The sequence below is a fragment of the Drosophila innubila genome, chromosome X (assembly GCF_004354385.1).
Source record: "Drosophila innubila isolate TH190305 chromosome X, UK_Dinn_1.0, whole genome shotgun sequence".
NCBI lineage: Eukaryota > Metazoa > Arthropoda > Insecta > Diptera > Drosophilidae > Drosophila > Drosophila innubila.
Window position 1 is genome coordinate 24,929,755 of NC_047626.1, and position 19,472 is coordinate 24,949,226.

The window sequence follows — 19,472 nt, forward strand, 5'->3', positions numbered from 1 at the left end:
TCATTTACCGAAATATTTGTTTCGGGAAGTACCGCATCCGAAACTGGAACCTATAATTGTTTCGGTTTGTTACCCTGAGAAAACCTTATACCTAAAAAAAAAATTGGTCTATTACTCTTATGTGTTTGTTATTTCTTTCCCATTTTATACTGACAATTAAGCGATTGTTTGCAGGCCAGAGAGGCGTATGCGCAATATTTGTCATCGACTTATCAATAGGCAACTAAATCGCATTAGGCATGTTCAACATGTTTCGGGGGGAAAAGACTTTCCCCAGAAAATACATATGCCAATGCTCTTCTAAGGTCATATTCAATTTTCTTTACAAGCTCGCGACATTTCGTCTGAATCCCGTCGACCCGTCGCCAGTGGGTTTCGGGTCCTTTATGTGGGTTAATGTGCCCTTTGGCCATGCCAACAACTTGTCTATAAAATGTAACTGTGTGATTGTGTGTTTGCCATTTCGATTGCGAAAAATAAGGCCATTAAAAAGCATAAACATACCAAAATACCGCCATTGAGCAATCAGGATACCCGGTCTCATTCTGAGATCATAATGGAAAATCAAGCTAATGTCAAACAAGTCGACAGAAGTCAGGATATAATATTTACAATTTAAATGGCGCATTACATAAAAATCATTCAAGGGACCACTGTGCTTTAATTTTATATGAAATTCCCTCTTACTGTTGGCTTCCATAAGCTGCAGTTTGTTACACTAAACGTATTGCAATTAAAGTAGAATTATTTACTTGAAATGAATACTCAAAAATAAGGTAGAATTTATTTTACCCAACAATGACAATCGATGAAAAAGTACTTGCTGAAAAATCCATCAAAGTAAAGTTTCTTTTAGTTGTCCATAATAAAAACAATACATTTAATTTTTCTGATTAATTAAAGTCAAGTTCAAGTTCAGCCGTTCTCCTGACAGAGTTGCATTAGAATAATCAATATATTGGGACTTACAATCGAAAACACGATGCTAATAATAAACAACTATTTCAATTCATGCTTATTATACTTGATTAATTTGAGAAACTGTAAGTCTATCGATATATTAATTAAACACAGATATACTACTGATATACTAACCGATAAAGAGACACATACCAGAGAAGCATATAGCTTAATTTCTATGTCTTTTATAGGATACATTTTAAAAGATACAAATAAATTAATTGCTTAAAATAGAAAACCCCTCTTAGTATAGTATAGTAATAACTCATAATTTGTGAAATTTCAGTTATAGACATTAACAATTAACTCGACCTACTAGCTCAATGCGGTTGCTTTTTTCCTTCCGTCCGCCGGATTTTTTGTTTATCATTTTTATCAACTGTATGTGTCTGTACATTAGGGTATATTTACCCCCAAGCTCCATTGTAATGGGCGCAATGGGAAAAGTTGGAGAGGCCATTAAAAAGGAAGACGATGAAGGAGCAGCAGAGCACATACATATATATATATATATATATACATATACATCGGGCATGGAAAACTTTGCACTTTGAGTTTTTTTTTGTGAAAAGTATTTCGAACTAAAATTGATTTCTTTCATTTGCTTCTCTCTCGCTTCAGACGAAAAAAATAAAGGAAAACCCAGCAGAGAAAAAGATGAAAGCAGCTGTGCCAAATTTAATGAATGGACCACTAGCACCACTAGCACCACAGTGGAGCAACTAAGTTGAGCAGTAAGAAAACCAAGAGAGCACATTCTTGACTTGAAATCACTTGCAAAAACGCATGCGGAGATTTGTTAAAGATTTTTGCGACATGTTGGCCAACACGTGTTGGCCAGGTCTGTTGCTCCCAGTGCAAATATGTTAATTACAGCACAGGAAATGTCAACGGCAGTCACGAATACATTGACAGCCGCCGCAGCCGCTGCAGCCGTTGCGATGGCATCGACTATGGAAAATAATACAGTCTACTCCTACGATATCGCCGCATCGAACGTGCTCTATCAATGGAGCGCAGCGGCGGCAAGTGGGGCACGTGTTGTTGCCACCGCCGACCCATTGCCCACAGCATCCGCCTACGCATCCGCATCCGCGTCCGCATCCGCATCGATAGCCACAGTGGAGCGTGTGCCTGGATTGATTGGAGCCTCTCCCGTCAGCTTCAATGGGACACCTTTTCTGCTCGTGGACTATGCGACGAGCATGAACGACAGCCTCGACTACGCCTCGCATCAGCAGCAGTTGAACGGCAGCGGTTGCCCGGCGGACAGCAATATTTCCTATTGGAATATCACTTGCGATTCGCCATTGGAGTATGCAATGCCCCTATACGGCTACTGTATGCCCTTCCTGCTCTTCATGACCATAATATCAAATTCGCTGATTGTACTCGTGCTCAGCAAGAAGAGCATGGCCACGCCTACCAATTTTGTGCTAATGGGTGAGTCTTTACTCTCATTTACTTAACGATAGCACAATTATTATTTTAAATTTATTTTAAATTATTTAGTTAGATAATTTTATTCTCGTTATATGCACAGTATTGTTGTAAAAATACATAGAAAAATCGAAGCCACGATTTTCGCGAAAGCGTTCTCAACTACTTTAACTCAATTTTTTTTTTCAGAATCAATTGAATCGATTTTCATGAAAAATATACACCCCAAATCTAATTTTATTCAGCATCATTTTGTTTCCCATTAGATAAGGAGATTTCGAGGGAATTACGTATTCGAGCTATTCGGAATATTTATTTTGCTATCTATACATATCCAGACTGCAAACCGGTTCTGAACCGAACCTTGTAGAAATGCTTCGGTTCGGGTTTTTAAGCAGCCTGAACCGAATCATGAATCGAAACCTTGAAATTATTTACGTTGTGAACCCAAACCTAAGCCGAACCGCATTCTAAAATAAAAGGTTCGGTTCGTAAAAAAAATTAATTACATAAATTTTATGGTTTTTAATATTACGCAATTATTTGAGACTTCGGATTAAAATAAGTCATACTTAAATCTTTAAATAAATTTAAATTGTCATCAAAAATGGATTTCTATAATAAAAAAATTTAATTAGTTCAAAATGCAGAGAAAAATGTATAACAATAAAAATATTTGTATACCCTGAGCCCATTGAAAATGGGAAAAAATGGTATAAGTGTTTGGCAGAATGTATGTAACAGGCAGTAGGGGGCGTGGCAGACCCCCGAAAGTATATATATTTTTGATCAGGATCAACAGCCGAGTCGATTGGGCCATGTCCGTCTGTCGGTCTGTCTGTCCGTCCGTCTGATTAAACTCTTCGACCTCAGAGACCATAAGAGCTAGAGACTTCATTCTTGCTTCCTGAATACCAGATCAAGTTTGTTTTTATTTTTTTTTTTTTGATCGGACCTCTATATCATATAGCTGACATAGGAACGATAGATCGAAATTGAAGTCTTAGCATGAAAAACTTCTTGGTTTTTTGAGATATCTCAACCAATCTGACACAATATACATCTGTGTGAGTAATATACGTCCTGATTTATTTGAATTATTTACAGCAGTAGTATTGATAAGTGTTGAGATCAGGGCTGGGAATACTAATTAAAAATTTTAATTAGCAACTGTTAACTAATAATTAAATAAATAAAGCAATTTCAAGCGAAAAATAATTATTTAATAAATTTAGTTGAATATTCAAGTCTACAGTAAAGTACTTTGAAAATGCTGCAATTCTTGAGATCGTTGATGCATTTTCTGTACCCATTTTCAGCCCCTTTCGCAAAGTTCTGTTATTATTAATATTATATTCATTTAATTTAATATTTCTGCTCGACATAAGTATATAAAGTTCTATTGTTGAATTATAAATTGCTTAGCAGCTTATAGTAATTATCAATAATAGTAGTATCAATAACTGTTGAAATTGTTGTTTCTTTAAAATGTGTACCCGTTATCAGTACTATTTCACCAAATTACTTTTACGATTATTACTTTCATTTTTTATTCCCCCTCATTTCATCTTTGGAGTGATTTGTGCTTTCCCCATAGACACCCCTCCATATACTTTTGGATCCATTTAATGCGTCACAATGTTAAATCAGGCAGAAGTTTTGCGAGATTTCAAAAATAGCTGGCAATGTGCGTGCCACGTTTCGCGTCGCGTCGCGTTGCTTTGCGTTCCTTCCCAGTCCTGGGCATTCCGCGTGCCACAACTCAAGTAATGCTGAGATATTCTAATAGCGTGTGTAATGCTAATGGCTGACTGACTGTTGCCATGGCCCAGGCAGGGGTTAGTGGGGGATGGGACTGCCTACAGGGTGTACCGTGTTGTGCGGTGGTATTTGCAGCTGATTTATGAAAAGTCGCTGACTATGTGGCACAGAGTTGCCTCGTGTTGGCTGTAAGTGACTTTGACGCCAGAGTTGAAGCTGCTACAAACTGATTCAAAGATGGGGACAAAAAGAGCAAGAGGGAGCAATTCAATTGTAGCTGCGTGTCAATGCAATTTGTAGAAACAGATTATTTAACCCACTCGGAACAGAGTACTGAAATATAGAGCTGCAAGTTGGACAGTTGTAAGCCTTAAAGTAATGTCATAATGACATTTGGTGCGTGTTTCGCTTTCACCACAATTTCGCCAGCATAACAACAGCTTTTCATCAGATAGAGATAGGCCATAAACTGACAAATGACACTGTCAGTTATGCTGGCTGTCAATGGGTTAAGCTCATTCGATTGAAAAGGGAGACGAGGGGTTGCAAGTTCAGGGCAGGGGCTAATCGCATTCGGTTGCCCAGCAAATGATGACGGAGACGAGGCGAGTTAAGCGACAATAAATGATATTAGTCCAAACATGAAATGAACTTTGTGTCTCTCAACAACAACAAGGACAACGAGAACAACAACAGTGGACTGTAACTTAAACGGACGCAGAACACGAAACACCCATGGGGGCCAAAGGTCGAGTTAAACAGAGTGGCCGTGTCACACGGGGCGTATGATGAACTTGAACTTCAATCGGTGTTGCCAATTCAGCCTTTTTCCGGATACATTTGTTCTTTTTTAAACATAGTTTAGCAACAAAAAAATTTTAAAAAATTTCTAGTTATATTCTAAGTTTAATTTTCAAATTTCTAGCATTTTTGGTTCTACTTTAATCTTGGAAAATTTAATCTCGATTATTTTTACTAAAGTCAAATTCAATATCAATTATATTTTAGATACTGTAAATGCAGCATGAGCTCTAATATAAATCTAATTTAATTCAAAAAGATATAAAAGATACACTAATAGTTTCCGCATAATAATAGGTATATATTGTCCTTTTTATTTCAATACTATATATTTCTTTATTTTTAATTTTTTCATTCATTTTTTCCTGCTCGTTTAATCCTGTTTTTGTGGCATCACTATTTACAATGCAAGTAATATAAACTTTATTAGATACTTTAGCTGCATCTCTCGTTCTCTCTGTGTCCTTTACAGGTAAATAATTAGGGGTATTAATTCACTTAAATCTTAAGTAAGCAGCTCTGCAGCTTTTATACAATCAGTTCCACTTATGGAATCAGTCAAGAGTGAGGAATGGAAGAGTCGCCTTAATATTTTGACTTTTCATTCCTTTCTCCTGCTCGTGACATTTTGCCGAGTCAGCCATAAATATATTTGTTCATATATGTTTGTATGTGTATTTGTATATAAACAAGTATTTACTGCCTTCTTTTTGGGAGCCCATGACATTGGGACAAATTGTTGGCTTAGCCAGAAAAACCTTGAGCTCTGGGCCAATAATAATGGTCAAGGGACGGAGAGGAATATAACAAAACTAGTTTTTAAGCCAAAAAATAAGTTGGTCATCTAGTCTTTAAGCCACTGACTAACACAATTTGTCAATTTGTTTTTCTATCTAACTTGATGTTTTTCTTCCTTTTTGACCATTTCCTTTCAGGCATGGCCATATGCGATATGCTGACGGTTGTATTTCCAGCCCCCGGCCTATGGTATATGTACACATTCGGCAATCATTATAAGCCGATGCATCCGGTCTCCCTCTGTCTGGCCTACAGCATTTTCAATGATGTAAGTCAACAACAACACTTCAAACAAACACAGGTCTTAAAACACATACAGGCGAGTCTGCTCGACAATTCGATACCCTGTACATAGTTGTTAAGTACACTTATTTACGCGCATTTATATAAAAGTACATAAAACTTATACACACACAAGTTTCCCAGTTAAACACTAAGAGAACGATCTTTAAGGACTCTTATTATTAGACTTTAATGACGACTTTTAGAATAATATCACACTTAATGAAAATAAAATACACTCACCAGATGGAGCTATTGTGTAAGTCGATAACAATATATAAGATTATCAAAGTACAAAACCATACCTTTATCGGATTGTAAATCATTATTAGTTTGAGAGAGCTAATATGAACCTATTATAATTTAATCTCTCGGACTTTTCTTGAGAACGTGGTACACATATTGACCGATAAAACAAAATTCGACTGTAAATCCAAAATACTTTAAGAATTTCCTTAATGTCTGTAACATCATTACACCTCTAATTTTTTCGGGTTCAGAGTAAACAAATATCCACACTGCATAACAAATTTTGAGTAGAAGCAAAAGAAAGGATCTTAATTGCTTAGCCAAGTTCAAGCGGGATTTTGCTTCTGTCTGCCATTGGAGTGAAGTACTGTTTGTTTTTGGGTCCTTCTTTACTGCCAGGATGGGTAAAGGGCAATAGAAAAGGGGCTAAAGAGAGACACTCATTGACCTAAATAAAATGCTTGGCTGCAAGTTGGCGTTCTTTGTCTCTGGGTTGATGTATGAAGCGGCAGCTCATTCGGATTGTGATTTTTACCCTTAGAAACTGTTATCGTCAGTGCTATCGCTATCGTCATTATCGGCGTTATCGTTATCGCATTTGCTGCCACGTTACGTTTTGCACTCCGCGTGTCATTTCAGTCAGCATAATGAATGGAGCGCCACTTGCCACCTGCCACATGCCACATGCCACTCCACACACTCACACTCACACGCAAACGCACACACACAATTGCTGGCATTCATTCAACACATTCATTCATTCACGCACTCATTCATGCGTTCGTTTGTTACACTCACATTTATTCAATCTTTTGCGCTTTTTACATTATCATGCCCCGTTCCCGTTCCCGGTGCCCCCTGCCCCTTCCTGCCCCTTCCACACTGCTATGTTGCACGTTTGCCTTGATTAATCAACATTTTCAATTTATGGCACTCGTTTAGAGAAAGAGACTGAAGCGAAAGGGGGCGTGGCAGATGACAGAAGATGGCGGCATAAAGCAAAACTGTTTACTCACTTCAACTGGAGTAGTGTTGAGCTGATAAAATGTGCCCATTGTTGTTGTCGCTGTTATTGTCGTTGTTGTCGTTGCTGTTGCTGTTGTTGCCATTCTTGTTGGTGGCAGCTACGTGCTGTGACCGGGCTCCCAGGGGATTTGTACCAGCTAAATTTCATGCTGCGAACAGGGAAGGAGGCTAGTTGAGACTCCAAAGAGAAGCAAAGGCCAAGGAGAGAAGGAGATGGTGCGTATTGGAGTGGGGAGGGGGGAGGTCAGGGGGTATATCTGGCTATCTGTGTATGACGGCCATAAAATTCAGCTCACATACACAAAAGACAGAGGCTGGTAATAACCACCAGGCGGCCATTGCAATGCTGAACTTAAAGAACTTGTTTCACTTCCCCTGGAAAATTTATATGTGTGCTCCAGAAAGTCTAGAAAAGTCGTGGAAAGCTCTGAGAAAATCTTTTACTCGCTTTCTCTCTCTCTCTCTCTGGTGCGACGCGTTTAATGGCCATGTTAATGTAGCTGGAGTAGGGGGAAAAATCAGCTGAAACAGGACACAACTCCTTGTTAGACTCGACTAAACACAAGCTCATAACAACAGATACAGAACAACGAAAAAATTGCAAGAGATGGAGGGGGGGAGAAAGGCTGAAATAAAGCAAGTCTGATGTTTTTTTTCGTAATTGCAATTGTGTTGGGCGGAATGGGAGAGAAGACAGAGATTCAGAGAGGCAGACAGGAATGGGGAGACACTGCTCATAAATCGGATTATTTTACAGTTTTGTGGCACAAAGGTATTCACATCCGAAAATGATTACGATTATAATGGTACTTTTTGCACTCAACTGGAAATTCTCAACACTCAATAGCATCAAATTTTGGTAATAAGTACATTTGCGAGTACTCCAATAATGGTTTGCATGGTTACACGTACTTATAAAAGCATTACAGCTCAACTGTAAGTAAGTGTAGTTCCAGTACAGAGATTTACATTCACAAACGTAATTACATTCCCTTCGGCATTCACTCTCTCTCTCTCTATTTCCCCACAACAACCATATTCACACATTTAATATTTGACTTATGTGCTCTTGCGTCTGCTTACAGATAATGCCTGCAATGTGCCACACTATATCCGTCTGGTTGACTCTCGCCCTGGCTGTGCAAAGGTAAATATGCAATAAAGTACAACATTACTATAATGAGCCTGATTACTAAAGAATTGACCCTCTGACTGTTTCCTAACTAACAAGCTGAACACTTCACTTAAACTGTTCACTGGAAAGCTCAAGGTTGCTTTTTCAAATTTTTTACACATTTTTTGTTTAATTAAAACTGTACATTTATTGGAAATTGCACAGGCAGCAAATGTACATTGAATGAAAGGTGAAATAGCCTATTTCCACGACAGCACATTTGGCTCATTCGACGCCATTTTCATAATTTGGCCGAAATGTGGACTTCATTTCAGTACAAAATCCGAATGGTCATTTTGGCTCATTCATAATGAATGAGCCGATTTTTTTGTCATTCGACCCTGTGAATTTCAGTAATTTTTTATCGAACACGCGATGTTTATCGATAAACTCTTAAGAAAAAAAAAGCAATTATCACCTTAACCAGCTGCTTTCATCAATAAAATCGGTAGGCATTAAATTTGCGCCAATTATAATATCATAATAAATAGTAAAATGTTGTTATTGTCTGCTTTTTATAATTTGTGCACAGAAGCCGAACAGCTGCTTTGCTTTAAGTGTCTTAACAGTTTCACATTTGGTCGTGGAAAGCCAAATGTGAGGCACATTCAAATGTGAGCAAATGTGGCAAATGTGAGTGGTCGTGGAAATAGCCTATAAGATCACAAACATAACAAATGGCGTAATTAAATTTTTATTGGAAGTTTTATATCGAATCCAAATCGTTATTCAAATTAGAGATGGTGCTTTGTCTGTCAATAATAAAAATCGAGTCTAAAGCTTAGCCCAAGCATTTGTGCAAAAAGAAACACAGATATATGAATTTACCAAACAGAAATCTCACTTTTTATTCCAACTTTAATTCTTCTCGTTTTCAATCTAATGAAGAAAAACTGTACCTAAAAGTACTTCAAATTTGCACATCATCATACTTAGACACGAACTGGCATATAAATTTTAGCTCTCACTTTCATTCATCTCACTTTCAATTTAACGAGAAAATTCTGCACTCAGAAGTTATTCAAGCTTCTACTTCATTTTTGCGTAGGACCCCAATTGGTATTTGAATTGTAACCCCAATTTTCACTCTGGCTTTCATTCACTTCAGATGCATTCGAACAAGACCTTCTTAATTTTCATCATACATAGTACGACTGCACCAGTAAGACTACATACTTATTTTTTTGTATTTTATTTCTGACTCAAAGATGAATTGGAATTACAATTTCAACTTTTATCTCAACAAGCATTGTTGTCTACATTCTTACTGTGTTTCTTGCCACACTTAAAAGTCAACTGGCTGAGTGACTGACTGAATGACTGCATGACTAAATGAAAGACTGACTGGATGACCAACTGAGTTCTTGACTTGTCAATGACACAATAAATCAAAACAGAGTTATACACGTCGTCGTCTTGTCAATACACTCACAGTTGCCATTGCCAATACAAATTTTGCATGCTGTGTGTGTGTGTGTGTGTTCTTGTCGCCCGGCTAACACTGCGTATGAGTAATGTGCGTGTTGAGGTAGCACGCGCCCAATAACACAAGGCGATTACCTCGAAGGCGACAGACACACATACACAACTACACACATGTGTTTGTCAGGGTGTGAGCAGCTCAATCAATCGCATTTGTTTCGTAAATCTCTTTGGCCAACTTATGTAGCATACTTTTTGCTGCTATCTTAAATGTATGAAAGGAAAACTAGCTTGTGCAAATTCCAAGGACATGCAGCCTTTTACGTAAATGAAATCATATTATGGATCAGCATTATTTATATGAGATTGTCACCTACGATGAATTTAACATATTTTTTTTTTATCATTTGCATATTTATTTTAATTATTTACATAAATCCATCAAAAATGTATAAAGAACTACAATAAGATTTAACTAAACAAAAAATAGAATTAAATATTTTATATTTAGTTGTCGATAATAATATATGTAGTTTCTGTCAATTATTTATTTTTCACAGGATTATCGCCTGAGAAATTAATTAAAATTTCTGTTTTGAAAAATTGGTCTATGAGTCGACTAAATAAAAAAATATTGACTAAGAACTTTTCGGGAATAAAATTGCTTAAGATAATATGTTAGTCTGTGATATTATATGAGAAGCTAGCAGGTTGACAAGTTACCTTTTTAAGTTTGTCCTAAATTCTAAAAGATTATATGAAAGGGTTCAGTGGCGGTTTCACTGTTTGTTTTGCTCTGCCTGGACATCAGTCAAGGATGCGAAAGCAAGAATTTGCCATGTGCAATCAGTTCACATGGATCAAAATGTCAGACTCATTGGCTGATAAAGAGATTTCTGCAATTTTCAAACTGAAATTACTTTTGCTACAAAAAGCCATAAATAAAGCCACGAACTGTGAAGGGCCGATAAACCGACAAAACGGATGGAGTAAGTAAGACAGAGAGAGAGAGAGAGAGAGAGAGAGAGAGAGAGAGAGAGAGAGAGAGAGAGGGGTAGAGATAGAGTGGGTCAAGTCAGAGGCTCTAAATGTTTTATATGTATATGTATATTAAAAAAAAAAAAACAATAAACTAATATAAAATTGGCAACATAAATCGTAGATGTGTGCGTGGCAAATGTATATAAAATATGTATAAAAAAGATACAAGAGCAACAAAATTTCAAGTGGCAGATAAACGAAGCAGGCACTGTAGGGCCAGAGGACTTGAAGTGAAAGGACAGCGAGGATTCGGAGCAATATGAGGACCACTCGAAAACTGGCGCATTGTTCTATTAACTCATGTGTGGGATCATAAATTTTACAGCTTTGCAAATAAATTTTGAAACCAACAAAAAAAAAAACAAAAACAAAATAAAAAACATAAAAATGGAAGGCAAGTCGCTGAGCGTTAAAAAATTCTATGAAAACAGTCATGAATATTTGCGCCATTATGCGACTTGGACCGAATCAAGTGGACTTGTGTGGGAGTGTGAGTGTAAGTGTTTGTGTGCAGAAAATAGCTAAATAATATGTTATGGCAAGGGACACATTGAACAACATGCGTCCATCCCTTTTTGCTATACTTTTCTAAAGTGCGTTGAAAATTGCCTGAAGGACAAATAGCGTGATAAAACAGTCGACGTTTATTGTTATTATTGCTTTCATTTTGTTGTTGTTGTGGTTGTTGTGGCTGTTGTTGTTACCGCTGTCAACTTATTGTGTTTCAAGTGATTTTATGGGCATTCCATGTGCCACAAGTAGAAGAATGGCACGTCAACGTTGCCAGGCGCTGACTGCACTCGAGTCTGCGTGTGGGAATTGAATGAGTAAATGAATATTATGGGTATGAAATGAATAAGTAACTTGTTGCCAAGCAGTTGACATAGCTTACTGGGAACTATCTCAATATTTGAGTTCGAGGTAATATCAACAGCTGCACTCTGTGAATAAATAAGTGTAAATAATAAGCAATGAGTGAACTGAGAGCATAATAAGATGCAGTTTGAATAGTATGCTTATAAAATGGTTATAATCAAAACTTGAAGATGATTTCAGACAGCGAGCAACTCAAGTGAATAATTGATTGAATGTGAATGCAAATGAAAGGATATTAATTCGTCAAATGTCCAAGAGGAATTTTAACTAGATTTGGGTTCATCTCCGTATAATTTTTTCTTTCAAGGATATGCTAATTACCCATGCTAATTATTTGGCCGGATGAATTGCGAATATTTCGTTGATTTATTATTCCACTTGGCTGAATGAATGGATGAATGTTGAATGCTGTTGCCCTTTTTGCAGCTAAGTTAAGTGAGTGAAGTGAATAAGAGAAGGACAAATTGGCGGAAGGGAATATAGAAGTACTAAATGTTATTCATTTAATTATTAATATCAATTCCATTTAAGGCTAAACGCTTCGGCAATCGTTTCGTCCTTTTGTTTACGATTGCTTTCAACTTTAATGAAATCCCCGCTTGACAAAGGTTCAATGAAAGATTGATTGAAAACCATTTTTGAAGTGCCAGTGTGGCCAGACCCGGCAAAGACAGGGACCAAAACGGAGAACAAAGCCAATGCCAAAGCAGCGTAGGCGTTGGTCGATGGGCGTGCCAATAATTATGCGCATAAATTAGCCAAAGGCACACAGCCTTGAGACGCCCCTTTCCCCTCCCTCTGCCCCTCCCACACCGCCTTTTATAACCACTTCCACTTCCACTTCCCCTTCACGAGGTTCAAGTCCAAGTTTCCAAAGTCTAGCAAAGCTGCATATTCTCAACGCAGGGCCAAAACATCGATTGAAAAGAGGAGAAGGAAAAGAAGAAATGGAGGCAGTTTTTTGCCATCAAGTTGAAACTATAAAGCGTTGCTAAAGTCGTCGCGATTGACAGTGCAAAGGACTCGGAGCACCATGGGGATCCTGAAAGAGCCTAAGTCTGACTCTGAATTAGCGTCTGTGACTCCATTTACTGCTCCAATGTTGGCACTGAGCGATGCGAGAGCACTTTTGACAAATTACTTAAATTATGAAATTATAAAAGCCAAGTTGATTAGCTTTTTCTTCAGATTGGCTTTGATTGCGTGTGGCCATAAGCTCCAAGTGCTGTTTCTCCTGGCAATGGATCAGCAAATGGGAATGGGAATGGGAGTGGGAGTGGGAATGGGAGTGGGATTGAGGACCAGGGGCAGACCAGATGACGAAGTTGTCAACACGTTGCTATCATAAATTTGCACCTGCGAAATTGGGTTATTCCTTGGCCTGACTGACTGAAAGGCTATAAAATATATTAGGCAAATGCGTTTAGATGTGCGCGATGCCAACCTGTCTTTTATGCCTTAACTCGGCTAACATTTCATGAATAAAATCCATTGCCAGACACTCTAATGGCCGTCAGATAAAGTCCTAACTTGATGCATGTGACAAAGCAAAGCATTTCACATTAAAGATACTCAGCTAGAGATACAGATACAGATATTTACATTTAAAGTTGCAGCTACAGATACAATTTGAATTTGAATTTGAATGAAACTGGAAACTCAAATAAAGCTATACTTTAACAATTTGTTACCTTTCCTGCGGTGTGCAATATAAATTGTTCATTAAATGTGTGGCTCAATGATGCATTTAAAAGAATTTGCTTTGACCAGGAAAGTCCTACACCGAAAAAAAGAAATCCAGATTCCGGGCTGAAATTAATCCAATGCTGTTTCAGAAGTACGGCAATCACGATTTTTCTCAACAATATTTTCATTTTCGAGGTTATGTAAGATTTGTTATCAGTTAGTTAATAAAATTAAGGCTACTTTAAATTTTTGTTGTGTTGACTTTTTAATAACTTTGCCAGTTTATCTACGTATTATCTTAATTTAAGAATAATAGCCTGAATACAAGCTTAAAAAAAAGTCGTGCTAAAAACAAAAATTTTAAACTTGCATTTTAGAATGATTACTTTTTTCGTTTGTAAATGTACACTGATAAAAATGTGTTAATTGTCAGAGCATTATTTCAAAAAAAAAAAAAATAAATAAATTAAATTCATAAAATTAGGGAATACATATCGATTGCAAGGTCACATAATTAGTACTTCAGTTTGACAAATAACTGGGTTCGATTCCCACACTGCCACTTCAAAATCTGTTATATACGTGTATTTTTAAAAACCTTGTCATGACCTTTAAATACTGGTTGCATACAGCACGTATCTCTAAAATGAATATTCAAGATGATTATTAATTGATTTTTAATTTATAACAATTTTTCTCTCTCACTGTATTTTTCAGATACATTTACGTTTGCCACGCCCCCATGGCACGCACCTGGTGCACGATGCCACGAGTGAAGCGTTGCACCTTCTACATAGCGCTGCTGGCGTTTATGCATCAGTTGCCGAGGTTCTTCGATCGCACCTATTTGCCGGTGGACATCGAATGGAATGGCCATGAGACGGAAGCTTGCCGCGTGGAGACAGCGATGTGGGTGCACGAATATATTGGCGTGAATCTCTATTATACCAGCTATTATCTGTTTCGGGTTCTATTTGTGAATCTGCTGCCATGCATTGTGCTGGTGACGTTGAATATCCTTTTGTTTGCGGCACTGCGTCAGGCGCAGGAGAGACGCAAGTTGTTGTTCCGCGAGAATCGAAAGAAGGAGTGCAAAAAGTTGAGAGACTCTAATTGCACCACATTGATGCTAATTGTGGTTGTCTCCGTTTTTCTCATTGCCGAAATACCGATTGCTGTGGTCACGGCCATGCACATTGTCAGCTCGCTGATCATTGAGTTCCTCAACTATGGTATTGCCAATATCTTTATCATGTTGACCAACTTCTTTCTGGTGCTAAGCTATCCGATTAACTTTGGCATCTACTGCGGCATGTCGCGTCAGTTCCGTGAGACGTTCAAGGAGATATTCATGGGTCGCAATGCCGGCAAGAAGGACAGCTCCTCCAAGTACTCCATTGTCAATGGACAGCGCACCTGCACCAACACCAACGAGACGGTCCTCTAGTAATTGGTGATGTTGGTGCCGCGGCGGGGCAGCAGCGATCATCACCGCAGCCATGCCGTTTGCACAGCACTTGCCGACAGCTCGTCGCCGCAGCATCAACATCATCATCATCATCATCATAATCATCTTCATCATCATCAACAGCCACAGCAACGTCGCACCAGCAACATGGAAATAATCGATGAGGAGCGCAACGTCTAAGTTTTCCCCCAACGGGTGAATACTCTTGGTTTCAAACCATCAACAAAATAAGGAATAAATTAAACCAAACTATAAAACAAATAAGCAAGTTTTATTGATCGAGTTCAAATTGAGTGCGACGAAATCGCTTTCTCTGCTATTTCACCAATTTAAAATGTTTGTTGGCGAATTTGCAGCGAAAGCGATATCAGAAAGACTGTCATTTAAGCGTTATTGATTGTATGCAAGATTTATAAAATCACATTCTCCGCTATTTTGCCAATGTCAAAAAGTCTGGACTTAGTTGAATATCAGTTAGGCTGCATGATAATTATTAAATGATTGAATGCAAAGTTTGTAAAAACGCTTTCCCTCACATTAAGTTGGCGAAATTGCATGTGATTGTCAAAATGATTCAAGTTCATTAGATGGCAAGGTTTGAGTAATATCTAAATATACCAATTCGCCAATCTTCGCAAATTGCTCTGTTGGCGATATGAAGGTGAAAAAGATATCAAAAACATTGCATTATTCAAGCAACTTATCATTCAATAAACGAATAACATCACAACTATACCAAATTCAAAGCTATTCAAATAATAAAACCACTCTGAATGTAAAGAATTAAATAAAGAATTCAAATGTTCAATGTTTGTTCCAGTTCACTGATTAAAATGTTAAATATGAAAACAAAACAATTGAATTTAATAATATGTACGTGTGTCTATGGGTGTGTAACTAACTATAATATAAAATAAATCTATTCTTGCTAATAAAAAATTAAAACAACACTACGATAATGTAATAAGTGTTTTCAATAGATAAAAAACAAACATTTCGAAATTTGTCTAAATAAAAAATACAATCGATAAACGATTAAGGAGTTGGGCGAATCGAAAGTGATATGGGAATGGATAAATAAATAAAAGGATTTCATTATAACTCGGAAAATTATATAGTTGTAGTATTTTGTGGTTTTAAGGTTGGTATTCAAATAAAATATATATACATGAATGTTTGTATTCGTGTATTCAGTAGCTATAAAAACAATGTGGAGATCAATGTAATAAATCGAATAATAATTACAGGAACCTATGCATACATAGTTATAAAATATTTAAAGTTACTTCTTAACATAAACAAAACAAATGAGGAATAACAAATAAAACAAAAGATACTACAACAAAAGTTTATTTTTGTGCGATTTTTGTGCGACATTTTGGGATAAAGTAGCTGTAAACAAAAAACTAATTAAACTTTAACAATAAGCTGACTTTGTTTAAGTGAAAACTAATCGTAAGCCAAACAAACGCAACAACAAAAAAAGTATGAAACTCATTTAAATTTGTAAACCTTTTGAGCCCCAAAGTTTACTGATTTAAATGACAGGCAAATAATAAATAATCAATAAAAACGAATTTCAAAATTTTCAATCTTTGCTGTTTGCAGATGTAATAATTACGGTTACATAATAGATATACTATTTATGTATGTATATTCAATTGATGATATTCATGATGTATTTTTAGTTATATATTTTTTTTTTTTGTTACCAAGTAAGCGAATAATAAGATGAGTTAAGCGAATAATAATGCGATGATTCAATGTTGATATCTGTCTGTGTACAAGTATTTTAAAGAAATCTCAAGTTTAAATGTTTCACTCGTAAACCTATGTATATTGGCTAATTAAGTAAGTGCAAATACGAATAAAACCAAAACTTCAAGTTGTCTGTCTAAATCGAACGTCTTTCATTGTGCTCGACTAGTTGTTGCCCTGTTAAAGATAATCTTATTGTCACAGGTCCAACTTAATGACAATTAAGTGATGTTTGCTAGATAACGTGGCGTATACGCAATATTTGTCAATACAAAGTCGCTTATCCGCTGCACTGTCTCATTTTTGTTAAGAAGTTATTAAATTTTATTTTTTATTTAAAATATTCTAATATGCAAGATATGATTTTTATTTAGTTTTTTATAAATTAAATTGGTTTGAATTGAAGTTTTATTTTTAATGGGTATCAGTACAGCCGACACTTGTGTTTCTTGTGGCCTTCACAGGAAAAGGCGCGAGCAAAGGACTCGAGGTTGGCGACGGCATCGTTAACCCGCTCCCGACTGCCACCGTGCAGGGGAATGTCCTCCAGCTGGCGACTGTCCTGGCAGAAGAACTGGGCAAAGTTAAGGAAGAAGAGCTGCTGCATCGAAGTGTTAGTCGAAGGCGTCGTGGCATTGAATGCCTCATAGGCCAAGGAGAGACCATTGATATCCGCGAATTTCTCATCGATGTCGGTTACATCGTTGTATCTGTGACGCAGGCAGCGAATTTGATTCGCAAATCGTGTGTTGCGCTGAATGTGCATCTTTTGCTGACTACTTGCCACATTGCCACGCCCATCGTAGTGGACATCGGTGGGCGTAAAGCCGTGCGACATCTCGTGTGCGATCAGGAATCCAAGTGCACTTTGTGTCAACACCGATGCCTGATTTGGGCGATAAAGGGGTGTGGCAAGCAGCGAAAATGGCAACATTACCAAGTTGCGATCGGGCAGAAAAAAAGGCGACGCATAGCTGCCATAGCCATCTGATTGCAGCAGATGTAAACTTGCCACATCCCGATCCCCATCCTCATCCTGATCGCGCTCCCGATCTCGTTTCCATTGCTCGATCTGTTGCAGCGTGGCAAGAAGATTCGCATAGTAATCGCTGTCATTCAGTTGCAAGTTCGCATAGTGTGCCTCCAGCTGCTGCCTCTGTGTGGCATGGTCTGCTTGTGGCAACACGCTCACTCGCAGCCGCATGCGTTGCAACTTGTCGAGCAGAATTCGCTGAGTGTCAGCTCGAAATTGGTTGCGATTGAAAAGTAGCATCAACTTGAAACGTTGACGCAACTGCGCAAATAGTTCTTGCATTGTGGCATGCATCAACTGAAGCTCCTCCTCGGACTGCTGCTGCTGCAACAGCCAGACTGCGGCATGCGTCAACAGGTGGCGTGACTGTGCCGCACACTCTTGACGCCCAAACGTCGGAGCCGGTCGCAACTGCAGCTGATGCAACAGGCGCAGCAGCGCGTAGCACATCAGCTGTGGCACTGGTATTGTGGCAAGCACTGTGGGCAGGCGACGCACGTAGTGGGACCAATGTGTGGCAGGCAGCATGCCGGCATTATCAAGCGGCAGCGGCAACAGCCAGTCAGCAGGTAATAATTGCTCCGCCAGCGGGCTTACTCCATCTGCCTCTGCCTCCGCCTCCGCCCCTGACTCTGGCTCTGCCTCTTGGTGTGGCGGCTGACATAGTTGCCGCTCCAGCTGCTTGATCTCTAGCCAGAGCAGCTGCGGTGGCAGGTCCAGTGGCTGCAACGCCCGATAGAGACGTCTAAACTGGACGCGTGTCAAAGGCCGAAAATCGGCAACATCGCCAACTCCCACTGGCCAGGGAAGCTGCAACTGCAACAGCCACTGCACCGCCTCCAGCGTCGACGCCAACTGCGACTCCGACTCTGCTTTAAAGAATCTTTCAGAGTCTGACTGCAGATTAAAGCCGTGATCAAATAGCAGATTCAATCTTCTGTAGTCCGTCTCCGTTTGCAGCTGCTGCCCTAAGCTTATGTTGCCCCATGTGGCAAGCCAGCGTACGAGCTGCGCCGCCTTGAAGTGACCCTGCATCTTGCGGCATGCGTTGTAATTGTCGCGTAGAAGTTGCACGAATCGTGGCTGATTCGCAGCAGGAGACTGTTCGAGCAGTGTGGCAAGTCTGCCATGGTAGACATGATCCAGTTGCTCCAATTGACTGCGATAGGCGCGTTCCTTGTGTGCCTCCGCCCAACCACCGCAGGCGTGTCCATAGAAATCGTCACAGGCACCGACAGCTGGACTCATGTGGCGCCTCAAATAACCGGGCAAACGACTCGAGCTGCAGCTAGAGAGGATTGACAGAGTCGAAATTGTCAACAAGTGGAACAGATTCTGCAGTTTACACATTTCGAATCGAATTTCTCGTGAGAACTGCGCAAATCCATTTGCCGATCAGCCGATAATGTTGGGGAACTCATCTCGCGTTGATGCCCCCGATGATAACCCTGATCTAGACTTAGACTATCGTTTTCGATGTCGTCATCAAGCGCCTAGTTGATGCAGCTGGAGGTGCAAATATGTCAAATGAAACAAGTAATTTAAAAAAAAAAACAAGTGGCCGGCTACAGTCGAGCACGCTCGACAGTAGGATACCCTGTGCCCAGGGTACTAAAAGGTTGATTTTCGATGTTCCTATGGCAGCTATATGATCTAGAAAACCGATCTAAACCAGTTTGGTTCAAATATCTCAAAAA

General features: G+C 38.7%; 2 protein-coding genes across 2 annotated transcripts; one reads left to right on the plus strand and one right to left on the minus strand.

The window, feature by feature from the left end:
- Window positions 1-1,823: 1,823 nt before the first annotated feature.
- LOC117792545 (sex peptide receptor) lies at window positions 1,824-15,212 on the plus strand. Its single transcript, XM_034632729.1, has 4 exons — window positions 1,824-2,403; window positions 5,898-6,028; window positions 8,403-8,464; window positions 14,234-15,212. Exons 1-4 carry the CDS (start codon window positions 1,824-1,826, stop codon window positions 14,961-14,963), a joined length of 1,503 nt encoding a protein of 500 aa, XP_034488620.1. The 3' UTR covers window positions 14,964-15,212.
- Window positions 15,213-17,166: 1,954 nt separating this feature from the next.
- Window positions 17,167-19,125, minus strand: LOC117788745 (neprilysin-2). The gene has a single exon (XM_034627591.1). It carries the CDS (start codon window positions 19,123-19,125, stop codon window positions 17,167-17,169), a length of 1,959 nt encoding a protein of 652 aa, XP_034483482.1.
- Between the last annotated feature and the right edge of the window lie 347 nt (window positions 19,126-19,472).